At 49.5% G+C, this 12,959-nt stretch overlaps 1 protein-coding gene across 3 annotated transcripts in view; it reads right to left on the reverse strand.

The window, feature by feature from the left end:
* Positions 1–12,953, reverse strand: part of MKNK2 (MAPK interacting serine/threonine kinase 2) — a 33,405-nt gene extending 20,452 nt beyond the window's left edge. Inside the window, exons 1-6 of one of the 3 annotated variants that reach the window (XM_069073260.1) lie at positions 12,833–12,927; positions 12,636–12,726; positions 10,769–10,770; positions 4,568–4,655; positions 3,806–3,907; positions 3,451–3,548 (exon numbers count right to left, since the gene is read on the reverse strand). In XM_069073260.1, the coding sequence (XP_068929361.1) occupies positions 3,451–3,548; positions 3,806–3,907; positions 4,568–4,655; positions 10,769–10,770; positions 12,636–12,726; positions 12,833–12,892 (441 nt within the window). In that variant the 5' untranslated portion in view covers positions 12,893–12,927. Of the gene's footprint in view, positions 1–3,450; positions 3,549–3,805; positions 3,908–4,567; positions 4,656–5,301; positions 5,336–10,768; positions 10,771–12,635; positions 12,727–12,832 lie in introns of those variants that run through there. The other 2 variants (XM_069073091.1, XM_069073170.1) reach the window with 2 other exon arrangements.
* Positions 12,954–12,959: the final 6 nt, after the last annotated feature.

The raw sequence follows: 12,959 nt of genomic DNA on the forward strand, positions 1-12,959 counted from the left end.
AGAGAGAGAGAGAGAGAGAGAGAGAGAGAGAGAGAGAGAGATCTCACGCCATGATGGGGACTTGGCAAAAGGAAGCTTTGTTCCTTTCATAGCAGAGCCTGCCGGGTAAAGAAAGCTCCCCGGGGAGCACTAACCCGCAGCTGCCATCCTCCAGCTGTCCTGTTCTGCCCCCCCCCCCCATAAGTCAAGCTCTTCAACCAATAAAGGAGAAGAGGTGGGGGTGGGCAGCCCGGACTCTACCCCTTGGCCAGCTCCTGCAACAGAGAAAGCCACTTAAAGGGATAGAGGCTCCAAAGGAACTTCCTCCTCTCCACACTGACGCTGTCTCTGTTCAGCACCCACCCTCCAACCCACTGCTTCTGGAAATGGAGCGAAGCAGTAAGAGAAGCCCTGCGCTAGAGACCGGGGGGGGGGGGGGGGTCCAATCCTTGTTATAAGAAGGTGGCAATGACCACAGCAAAAACAAAGGGGGGGCTGGCATCTCCCCTCTCTCCCTTCAGGGACATCACAAGAATGGAAGGGAAGACGCTTTCCTACACATGGCCTAGAAAGACACAAGGGTTGTGGGCTTCTTTTCATCACTCTTCTGCCCCTGTGTGTTTGTGAAAGGAGGGGGCAGAGACCCCCCGCCCCATGAAGAGGGAGAAGTGATGGCAGTTTCATGCCTGGGCTTGGTAAAAAGGAATGGGGGGGGGGAGGGAGGAGGACAGACACTAGCTCTGGTTCAAATAATACAAGACTAAGGGACATGGTCTTGTGAGCTATTTCCCATTCTGCCCCGTACAGTTCCACAGTCAGAGACCAAGGCCTTGTTTGAAAACACTGCTAGGTATCAGAAGAGGTCTCAGCACTGACTAAGAATGGAAGGAGGGCAAGGCAGGGTCTGGGCCAGGGCTGGTGGCCCTCTGGGGCCTCAAGGGTGACCCTTTGACTGAATCCAAACTTCATAGAACAAATCCCCTTAATAAAAGGATTTATTCTGTAAAACTCAGACTTCAGTCAAAAGGTTGCACCTGAGGACCTGGAAGGCAACAGGTTCCCCACCCCTGGTCTGGGCAGACTGTTGGGGAGAGGGCCCTCTGGCCCTTCCCCTTCCTGTCCTGAGGAATCCTCCCCTGCCCCTCCCTACAAGAGTCCAGCCATTCATTAGGGGCCTGCCATGTACCAGGCACTATCCCTCCCTTAGTACAGCCTGGAGGAGAGAGCAATTATCCTCCTGACCCCACTCAGGAGGGGACAGGACTGAGACAGGCTGGGTCCTTCTACAGCAAGGTCCATTTCCAAAGCACTGGGACCTCAGGAGCACAGAAAACACCCCAGAAGTTCTTACTTGGAGCCCTCCCTCAGCACTCACAACCCATCCAATGTTAGGTTTAGTCAGCCAATTGTTACACATATAGATTCCAAATGAATTCCCTATTACCTCAGGGGCTAGGGAAGGCATGGTACAGATCTGGGGATTGGCCAAACTGGCAAACCTCTGAGCATTCAGCTTTTCTCTATTCCTCAGTTTACCCACAGCAAGACTCAGACAAGCCCACTTGGCAGCTGTGGTGAGAGGTGTGCCTATTTCTAGCATTCACCCCAAACCTGAATGGAGGACTTGACCTTCTATGCCCTCCCGCTTTCCGCTGCTCCAGAGAGATAAAGAAAACTCAAGTCTGGAGACCTGGGCTCAGGGCATGATTCTGCTGCTCCCTTCCTCTATGATATCTGGGTCAGGCCCATCCCCTCTCTGGACCTCAGTTTCCTTATCTGTACAACAAGGAGGCTGGAACCCAAGAAGCCTTTGCATTTGGCTTTCAGGAAATACTGCTTCACCTTTTCTGGGATCTGTGGATCCTAGATTATATTATCTAATAATAACATCTAACATTATATAGCACTTACTGTATGCCAGTTACTGTGCCAAGTACTTTACAATTATAATCTCATTTGAGCTTCACAACAAACTTGGGAGGTGGGTGCTATTATTATCCCCATTTTACAGGTGAAGAAACTGAGGCTGAGTGAGCAAGTGACTTCATCAGGGTCACACAGCTATTAAGTGAGGCAAGATCTGAAGTCAGGTCTTCCTGAGTCCAGGCCTAGCATTCTAACTTAGCTGCTGTATTACCTAGCTGCTCCTTATGGTCAATGGAAGGGGAGCCCATCAGGCTATCTGCCCACTGCAGATTGTGATTCCATACTCCAGCCAGAGGCCTCGCAACAGACTCCTTTTGTTCATGAGATGGGGCATGAGAAGAGAGAGGAGATGTAGAAAGAAAAAAAGGGGGAGGAGGAGAGGTATCAAAAAAGAAGAGAAAGAGAAAGACAGAGAGAGAAAGAGAGAGAGAGAAAGAAAGAGAAAGAGAGAGACAGAGGAGACTGAGAGAGGGAGAAAGAGAGAGACAAAGACAGAGAGAAAAGACAGAGAGAGGGAGAGAGAAAGAGAGAGAGAGTGGAGAGGAGACAGAGAGAGGAGACTGAAAGAGAGAAAGAGAGAGAGGAGACTGAGAGAAAGAGGGAGAGAGAAAGAGAGAGAGGAGACAGAGAAAGAGAGAGTGGAGAGGAGACAGAGAGAGACAGAGGCAGAGAGAAAAGGAAGAAAGACAAAGAAGTGAGAATGAGTGAGGAGATAAATAGAGGGAGAGTGAAGAGGTAAAGAAAGAGAAAGGAGATGGGGAAGGGTAGAAGAGAGAAAAGGCAGGGCAAGCTGGACAATGGAGGGCCTCCCCAGGGCTGCCCATGCCCATGCCCATGCCCATCCCTGCTGCTGAGTCCAAGCCTGTGGAGAGAGCCTCCAGGCTCCAATCAGAAGCTGGTCAGTTATTATTAGTGCAGGGCTTGAGCAGTTCAGTAAATAGCCCTTAGTAATGAAGGTCTGCGCAATGACCTGGATTCTCAGAAGAGGGGTCTGAGCCAAGGAGGCCCAGTCACGGGTCGGATGGGAGAGGACAGCTCAGAGAACAGGCCCCTGCTGTTTTCTGACTAAGCATCACACAAAGCCACTGCGGTGGCTCTCAGATATGGGGCTTCCCCTCCTCTCTCTCCAGGACTTTACTTCTACTTTTTCCTATCTGGATCAAATCTGGGCCTCTCCCCAACCGCTCCTCTCCAAATCCTTGACCAGTTTAAGAAACTACCTCTGGAGTGCAAACCTGGGCCTAAGAATAAGGCTCATTCCACCCAAGATGCTGGCCACAGAGCATGGCGATATCTGGCCTCCAAAGGGAGACCTTGTCTCAAACATACCAGGGTCCTTCAATGCTTATAGTCCAACCTTACGTTAAAAATGAGAAACTGAGGCCCAGGGAGAAGACATTACCCACCCAGATCAGAGACTAGCCCTCATGAGTCCCAAGTCTCCTGGGCCTTGGACCAGGGCTCTCCAAGAGGCTTCCTCCCCACAGCCTCGACCCCTACGAACTCTGATATTGTGTCTTCCCAGCTCAGCCACAACTGGCTCACCTTCACAGCATACTCTTTGTTCGTAATGAGGTTGATACACGTCTGGACTCGGGCATGGGCTCCTTCCCCCAGCACTTCATCCTGCAACTGGTAAACATCTGGGGGAGAGAAAGAAAGGGCTTTGGTACCCTGGACCAGGCCCCACTGCCCAGGAGGACTATGGCCACAGACCCTGCTGGTAGGACCTCCTTAAAATTCTTGTCTCTTCCTTTCTCAGGGAGCCCCTATCCTGAGTCCCTCCCCCTCCCCTCCCCTCCTCTCCCCTCCCCTCCCCTCTCACCACCGGCTCAGAATTCTTGGCCCCAACAGACATCCATCTGCCCTGCCCTGCCCTGCCCAGACTGATTGGCCTCACCTTCAAACCTCCCTGAGAAGCTATCTGTGGCCCGGCAGCGTTTCTTCTTCTTGCTCCTCTTCTTAGCATCAGGGATGTCAATGGGCTGGCTTGAGGGCATGTCTGGGGCACACAACACCCCCCAACCGCAGGAGGGGGGGCACAGAGGTAAACGGAGGGCTCTTCTTGGTCAGGACTCACCCTCCCCACCCCAGACCTCCCCCTCCAGCCTTGGGGTAAGGGAATTGAGGGCTCCAGGCCCTATTTAAAGGACTCCATGTCAGACAGGATCTCCCTATATCTGGAGATTTCCCCAGCTTGCCCCAGGGACTTGGCATCAGTAAGGGCCATAAGAGCTCAAGACCCTAGGACTCACCAGCTATTTTTAGGAGAGGGTGGGGCAAAGCGGGGACTGAATCAAAGGAAGGCCCTTCCCAAGAGGTCAGGAAAGATAGGAAGAGAGGTTAACATCCACTCTCATAACTAAGCTTCAGAGCTAAGAATCCTTTTCTCCAGGACTCTCCCCTCTGACTCCCCAGTCAGAATGAGCTAAAGCAATGTGGAACATGGGACAGATGCTTCTCCAGCCACATCGACCTTCAGTTTCTCCCCCTCCAATCCTCCCTGGCCCTGATACTTCTGACCATCCCCGTACGTCCCTGGCTGTGCCTAACACCTCCCTGGGCCCTGACGCTCCCCTCACAGTCCCCACATCTATCTCATTGTCTCTGTTCTCCCTAGTCACATGCCCACTGGGCAGAAGACCAGTCTGTTAGGACTTACCAGGGCGGGTCGGGCACTCAAAATTGAAGACAGATTCTAGGTGGTTGGACTGGTTGACAGTGAAGGCCAGCTCGAAAGGATTCTGTCCCTATGAGGAGAGGAAGGGGGAGGAGTCCAGGTCATGAGAAGAGTCTCCTAGAATTTCCCCTTCCCCCCCAAAACATTGTTTGTGGAAAGGGGACCCCATACCACATACTCCTTACAGCCAGGGGTTTTCTGTTCTCTCTCTATAATCAATAGTGGTAAAATCATGTCCTTATACATAGTTCTAGGCAGACTCAATGACTCACAATAATGTGGCAGGCCCAGCCTGACAGGATGTGACCCCAGAGGGATGAACCTCAGAGACCATGTAATCTGATTTCCACATATCCCTAAAGAACAGAATTAAGGCCCAAAGAAATTCAAGAAGTTGAATTAGGCTAGGTTCTTTCAGGAGTACTACAGAACCTGTCTTGCCCCAGCCAAAGGGCCTCCAAGCCTTAAGACTGGGAGATCTGAGGGGCAAGGTATGGAGTGTAGTCACAGGCTGGGGCACAGCTCTCTGAAGCAGGTGCTGAGCACCTGGGGAAGGGGCTCAGGAAGAGGGTAAACACGTGAAGGGCCTGAGACCAGAGGATGCTGCACCTCACCACCCCCTCAAACAGCTTACCCCAGCTGATAGGCACAAAGACGTTAACAATCACAGGAATGTTTTTATCTTTACACAAACAAAGGGGATGTCCCAGCCTTACTGTCTATAGGCCACGTGCTACAAGCAGTGGGGGATGGGCTGCACCCAGCCATCCCCACTCTTTTGACAGGTCTCCTGGGTAACCAACATGGCCTAGATTAGGGGTGTTGTCTCCAGCACCTGTGGAAAACCAAACTAACATGTCTGAGGCTGCCAGGATTTGGATGTAGAGGGGCTGGGTTCGAATTCCAGCTTCCATATTCACTAGAGCTAGACCCTAATACATTTCCCCTTTCTCGATCTGTTTCTTGCTCAATAACCCGGAGAGGTCGATGACTTTCACAGAACCTTCCAGTTCTAGCTCCTAAGACCCACTCTAGGCCCTGGTCCGGAGCCCCAAGTTCTTTTTTCCAGCATTGCTGAAGACTTTTATATAACATGGTCATTCCTGGCATCTTCCCTGGGCCTCAGTTTCCCCATCTGCAAAAGGAGGGGGTTGCACAAGATCTGTAAAGTCCCTAAATTCTATGATCCACTGGAAACACTATTTATTCCTTTCTTCTTAAAACCGTCCTTCCTTCCCTCCAGAAGCAAGATAGAGGGAAGGAAAAGTGGAAAACTCCAAGCCCCACCCCGACAATCTGGCCTGGTCTCACTGCAGTGGTAGAAGGAGCTCTAGCCTGATGCCCTCCCTAGCACTCCAGTGGTCACTGCTTCTTATTGCTGCTTGTGTCAGAAGTAAGGGCTTTCCTTCTTTGGCCTCAGTTTGCTCACCCGTAAAAACAATAATAATAGCTAGCATCCATGTAGCACTTTAAGGTTTGCAAACCACTGTACAAATATCTCAATTCATCTTCACAACAACCCTGGGAGGTAGGTGCTATTGTGATACCCATTTTACAGATGAGGAAACTGAGGCAGATAGAGGTTAAGTAATTTGTCCAGGGTGTCAGAACTAAGTGCCTAAAGCCAAATCTGAACTCAGGTCTCCAGACCCAGAGCTCCATCCCACTGTACCATCTATCTTACCTATGCACATATTGGACTAGATGACCTCAGTGGTCCTTGGTTAGTTCTCAATCCTATGAAAGGGTAGCCTGATTTGTACCTCCCCAATCCCCAAATATCTCCAAAGGAAAATTCCTTGATTCCTTCCCCCTGGTTAGGTATCATTAAGCTGAAGGCATGAGGGTCCAGAGACCTCACAAACTCAAAATAAGAATTAAGTAAACAGCAAGCCTGGCCTGGCCTTAACCATCTCTCCCTCTAACAGGAATTTTCTATCAAGTCTGTCAAGTTCGGAGATTAGGAAAAAGAACTGTTCCTATTTCTTCAGTCTTCTAACATCTGTAAAGCCCCTTCCTCACCACCACCACCCCCTGACGACAATAATATTCAAGTATTATTTATTCCATTTTGCACATCTGCATTTGTATGAATGATTCTCAGATTTATTTTTCCAGGTCTAGCCTATCTTCCAACCTCCAGCCTTGCATTTCTGCCTAGTGGACATTTCACATCAATTTTTTTTTTTTGCTTTTGGGAGGGCAATTGGGGTTAAGTGACTTGCCCAAGGTCACATGGCTAGTATTTGTGTTAAGTGTCTGAGGCTGAATTTGAACTCAGGTCCTTCTGACTCCAGGGCTGGTGCTTTATTCACTGCACCACCTAACCGCCACTGACATTTCACATCTTCAACCCAACATGTCCCAAATTAAACTCACCATCTTTCCCTCCTGAGCCCTCCTCTCTTGTTAACTTCCCTATTTCTGTCAAGGGTACCACCATCTTCCCAGTCATCCAGGTTCAAAAACTATAAATGATTCTTGACTCAGCCTTCCCTGAGCCCCCACATCCAATCAAAGGCCATAGTCTTTATAGCATCTCTTTTATCTACCCCTTCTCTCCTCTGACACTGCTGCCACCGGTATAGCCCCTCATCACTTCAGGCCAGGATCTTCCCAATAGCCCAGCTGGTTCTTCTTCCTGCCTCAAGTCTCTCCCCACTCCAACCTAAGCTGATCTTCCTGAATCATAGGTCTGACCATGTCACTGCACCCGACTTAGTCAATTTTAGTAGCTCTCCAAATAGAACATCACCTGGCAGTCAAAGCCCTCCATACCTTGGCCCTCTTCCACCTTTCTCCTGTCCAGGTTCTCGTCCATCCAGTGACACAGGTCTCCCTTCTATTCCTTGAACAAGACACTCCTGCTGATTCTAAGCATTTGCACTGACTGTCTCCTACGTCTGGAATGTCTACCTCCTCCTCTTTGCCTCCTGCCTTTCTTCAAGTCTCAGCTGAAATCCCACCTTTTACTGGAAGCCTTTTCCAACTCTCGCTTAATGCCAATGCCTTGGCTCCCATTTACCCAGTAAATATCTTCATTGTACGTTCAAGTTCATCATCTCCCCCGTCAAACAGTAAGCTCCCAGAGAGCAGGGACTGGCTATCTTTTGCCTTTATTTCCCCAATGCTTAGAACAGAGTAGGTACTGAATAGCTGTTAGCTGACTGACTGATAAGGACAACCAGTTTAGAGATGTAAGTCTAGTCCAACCACCTCTTTTACAGATGAAGAAGCTGGCCCAGAGAATTAAGTAAATTGCCCACACAAACAGCAAACACAAGGTATGGGATTCAAACCCAGGTGCTGCCTGAAAATGGCATCTAGAGTCCTTTCCATGGTACTCAAGGAAACAGAGGCTCAGTGTCAAGTGTCTGGCCTATGTCCACCCAGCTAATCTAAGAGTCTGGCCTCCAATCCAGACCCTCCTGATTCCAAGGAACGAAGAATTGTTCTGTGGTAATAGGCTTAAGTTTATTTTCTCCTCATTGACCTCTTAGCAAACAAGAACAATGCAGAGAATTTCTGCAAGGAATGACCCACAAGAATTACATGGCAGGGCTACGAACGACACGCTAACCTCAGCAGAGACATGGGCCAAGTAGTGGTGTGGACCCTCTTCTAAATGAGGGGACACAATAAGACTTCTCTGCAACAGGAAAGAACCTTGGAGTCCAGCCAATCCAACTTCCTCATTTTATAGATAGGGAAACTGAGGCCCAGGGAGAAGAAATTTGCCCAAGATCTTTACAAAAGGCAGCCAAACTCAACTACTCTTTTTACAACACCAGACTCTATTTACCTGCCCCTCCCTCCCTGGCACAGTTTGTGGTGAAATGTAAAGAAATGAGAGCTACAGAAAATAGCATCATTCTTCAGGATCATTCTCTAAGCCAGGTTTTCTCTTTAATTGTATGTAGGTAGAGAGAGGCTGGGGAGTCAAGAGAGCCTCCTGGGAGCCAGGCCTGGTCCAGTCTCTCTGAGCCTCCCTGGACCTATTTTCCCTTCTATAAAAAGGGAATGTTGTCTGTCACCCACCCAATTTTAAAGGGAGTGAGGAGAGATTTTTGGAGGATCTATAGGATGCAAATGTAAAAGTTTTAAGTGCTAAAAAAGTTCAAGGTATTTTTTTTCTATTTATAATCTGACCACCATGGGAGAAAAGTTCTAGATGTGCAGCTCACATCTAGTGTCCCCTTCTAAACCTAATTCAGCAAAACATACACACACACACACACACACACACACACACACACACACACACACACACACATGCAGGCATGCACGCCAAGTAAGGGACCTAGGCAGATGTTGACAGCTGCCCCTCACAGACTCCTCAGCCAAGGAATCAGGCAGAGGTCAAACTCTGGGGCTGGGAGGGAGGGGCAGAAAACAAGTGTTGCTTAAGAGCCTTCTCCCCACCCCCACCCCCCCAAGGGGCAGAGATTGTTGCTAGGAGCCAGGCCTGGGAGCAGCGGGGGAGGAAGAGAAAGGGAGGAGGAGGTTCCAGACTCAATCAGCTTGGGGTGGGTGGGGTCAAAACCTGAAATCGTCCTCCCCGCAGCCCAACAACATCCCCTCCTCAGCCTCTCTAGTCCCTAGAGGGAGTTGGCAGGTCCCTGAAAGGGGCAAAGGGGTATTGTCTGATCTTTCCTGGGGAAACAGACAGACAGAGAGAGAGAGAGACAGACAGACAGACAGACACACACACACACACACACACACCCATTCTAGCTGCATCTGGCCTGCCCATTCGGGACAAAGAACAGACTCAGGAGCCTGCAGACCTTTGCCTTTGCAACTTTGAAGTTTTTCCGACTTCTGGAAAGTCACATAAACCTCTCTGGATCTCAGTTTTCTCATCTATAAAATGGGATCATGCCATTATCACAGGCTTGTTGTGAGGGAAGTAGGGGGTCAGCCGGCAAGTATTCATTCTGCACTTAGCAGGCCAGGGCCCTGTGCTGGGTATACAGAGAAAGGTAAAGTGAAAATCAGGGTGCTACTTAATGATTTACAGTGGGGGCCATTCTCACTAGCTTCTCAGGCTTAGTTTCCTCATTTATAAAATAAGGATTGTCCTATCTTAAGGTTTTATTCTCAAAAGCAAGTAAGACACTCAGCAGAACTAAACCAAGGTGTCCCAATTCCAAACCAGTGGGCTACACCAGTCCCACCAATCAGACTGGCCTCTCTAGAAAAAAACCAAACCAGGCCCACCACAGGACCGCTTCCCCAACCCCCAAGTTATCCAAGGGATCTACAATGCATTTCAACACTTATTAGCCCTTCTGTGTCACAACCCTGAGCTTCTTAGAATTAAAAAAAACAAGCATATTAAATGTCTCAGAAAAACAAGAGGGGAGGAGCAGTCTCTCCCCTCCTCCTTCCCCTCCCCCAACTCTAAAACTTGAGAAGGGGGCAGAGAGTGGCCTTCCCCTGTCTGGTCTGGCCCCAAAGGCCAACATCCCTCAGACTTCAGCTTGGCAGGGAAGTGGGGTCAGCAGGCCTTGGCAAGAGGCTGGAACCATCGAGAAATTTGTGTTTACTCTGGTTTAGGACTGAGATGGGGATTCTGCTGAGCTGGCCCAGGCAAACCTCCCCCCACCACCACACAGAAGTAGCTACAGAACTGGGGGGTGCAACACCCCCCCCCAAAAAAAAGTCTAAAGTTGAAAGACTGTTTGGAAAGACCAGACAAGTCTCTAATATCCAAAGGGGGGAAATGGGCTTAGACTAAAGCAGGAGGGAAAAAGGTCAGACAGGATAAAGAACATTCTTGTCCACCACAAGCCCATTTCACTGCAACTGGTGGGGAAGAGTGAGGATGAATTACAAAGGGATTTTCTCACAGTGACCCTGGGGAAAGTTCCCAGGGGAACGACCATCTCTATCTAACAGAGGAGGAAACTACCAGAGGGATTGGGCCTTGCTCTGGGTCACAAAGCTAGGAAGTGGCTAAGGCCAGAATCTCCCAAGGCTTTTTCTGCCAGATACCTCAATTAGCAATAATAGCAGAATCAGGTTTTTCATAAACACATGAGCGTATGGATTCTGACTTTGCAAAACACTCCTCAGATCCACTCATTTGATCAAGCAGCCTCTCTCAACACCTTCAAGAACTGAGAATCTAGGCCCATACCTCCCAGTCCTCTGCAGGAATGAGAGGAAAGCCTCCAGAACCTCTTACCAGCCTGACCTGATCCCAACTGGAAGACAGCAAGAAAGCAGGCATCCAGCTGGCCAGAGGCCAGTGGGGCACCCAGCTACCCAAGGCCTGGCCAGGCACCCAGCTACCCAGGGCCTGGCCAGGTACCCAGATGGGCACCCTGCTACCCAGGACCTAGACAGGCACCTGGCTAGCAAGGCCTGGCCAGGCACTCTGGGATGAATTAAAAGGAAATTAATGTTTGTGTGTGTGAAAGACCAAGCAAGAGAGACAAAAAGGTACAGATTCTGTAGGAACTCTCTCTATAACTCTCTCCAGTCACCACTCCCACCCAGATTAACCAGTCACCCAACCTACAGGTTTTCAGCTGCACTAGCCTCGAACTGGTGCACAGGCGAGCATACACATAAACATAAACACACACACACACACATACACACACACACCATCCCTGCCTATCTTACCCAGCAACAGGTTATTTCCAAATGAGGCCATTACATAAGCCCAAATGCTGACATCATTCTGTCCTGGGAAAAAGGAGGTAGAAAAAAAAAGGGATGGGGACGGGATCCTGCCTCCTCATCCCACAACAGGCCTTTCTCACTCCCCAGCCTCTTTATTCCTTCCCCTTGCCCCTCACTCTCCCAGTCCAAAAAATCCAGCATTAATCTGAGAATTGTATCAGAGCCCCAAAGCTTCCTGGCAAGACAGGAAGTGGTTTTTTAAGCTGAGGATCCAAAATGAAGGCCGGGCAGATAATAATGGCTATAGCTGGCATTTATTTTGTGCCTTAAGGTTTGCAAAGCATCCTGGATACATTCATTAATCTGATTCTTCTGGAAGATGGGTGCTAGATTATTCCCATTTTACAAATTAGGAAGCTGAAGCACAGGGAGGTTTAGTGAGTGAGTTGACCAGGGTAACACAGCTGTAAGGGTCTGAGCTGAGATCTTCCTGACCCCTAAACTCTCCTGGAAGCTGAGGAGGTAAGGTTCTCATCAGGCTCACAACTCAGAGACTCCCAGTAGCACTACTCCAAAACCAATGGAAGAAGGAGGTCAGCAAAGCCCAAATTCTACTGCTATCGCTGCCAGGGTGATTTTGGACAGGCCCTTTCTCCCAGGGGTCTCAGTTTTCTCATCTATAAAATGAGGGAGGGGGGGCTGGACTAACTTATCTCTAAGGTCTCCCTCCAATTCTATGAAAGAAACTGAAACTATGAATTCTAAGAGACTTACACTCTATGAGACAAGAGGGGAGGGACAGACTGTCCAGAGAAGGTTCCAAATCCACTCCTCCCTCCCCCAATTTTACACTGGCTCTTCCTTATCCCTCCCCACCATCCATCTGCTGCTATAGACCAGCTCTTCCATAGCAGTAAAAAGGGCTCTTTCAATCAGCCCCCAGAAACCACTGTGTCCCAGAGCAGGAAATCCCTGAAAGAGGGTAGGGGATGGAGGAGTGAATCGAGAAAGGCAATGGGAACTGGAGGGAAGCAGTCACCCAGATACACACCCTCTCTTACTAGCAAAGTCCAGGATTCCCCAGGGCAGGGCAAGGAGACTGTAACCAGGGGCTTAATCTTTCTAGAGAAGAGTTCTCTTCTCCAGGCAACTGAGGAAGAAACTTCAATGGTACACGGGAGAGAGAAACAGGGGATGCTTAGTCAGCACAACTGATGGGGGGCAGGCCCAGCCTGGATCAATTGTTAGTCAATCCCCTCTCCCTACCAGGCCAGACTCCTCCACTTGGGCTTGGCCAAGCTTTTAAGACTTATGCCCACATCTTCCCGACATTTGACATTCTCCCCTACCCAAAGAAAACTCGACCGTCAAGAACCTCAAAACTGAGTTGATGGGGATACATCGGGCAAGCCTCTACCTCTTTCTGAAGCTGCTTCCTCTCTACAAAAGGAGAGGGATTGGACCAGACGATCTCTAAGAAACCTCCTAGCTCTTACATTCCAGGATAACTGTCACCTCCCAATGCAATTAGACCCATCACAACATCAAAGAGGGTCCAAGAGCCAGATGGCCAAAGTCTGCCTCTCCCCACCAGCTCAGGAGAATGCAAGCAGCCCCAGATACCTTGAACGAACGATGGAAACCCTCAAGTTCAGCGGCTTTCTTCTGCACCATTTTTTGTCCGGGATCTTGCCAGGAGCCAGAAAATGCAAGCAGAAAAAGAAGAGGATTTGTGTGAGGG

The sequence above is a fragment of the Petaurus breviceps genome, unplaced genomic scaffold, assembly GCF_028583685.1.
Source record: "Petaurus breviceps papuanus isolate PSGF00001 unplaced genomic scaffold, PetGlider_PUasm1.0 108, whole genome shotgun sequence".
NCBI classification, from domain to species: Eukaryota; Metazoa; Chordata; class Mammalia; order Diprotodontia; family Petauridae; genus Petaurus; species Petaurus breviceps.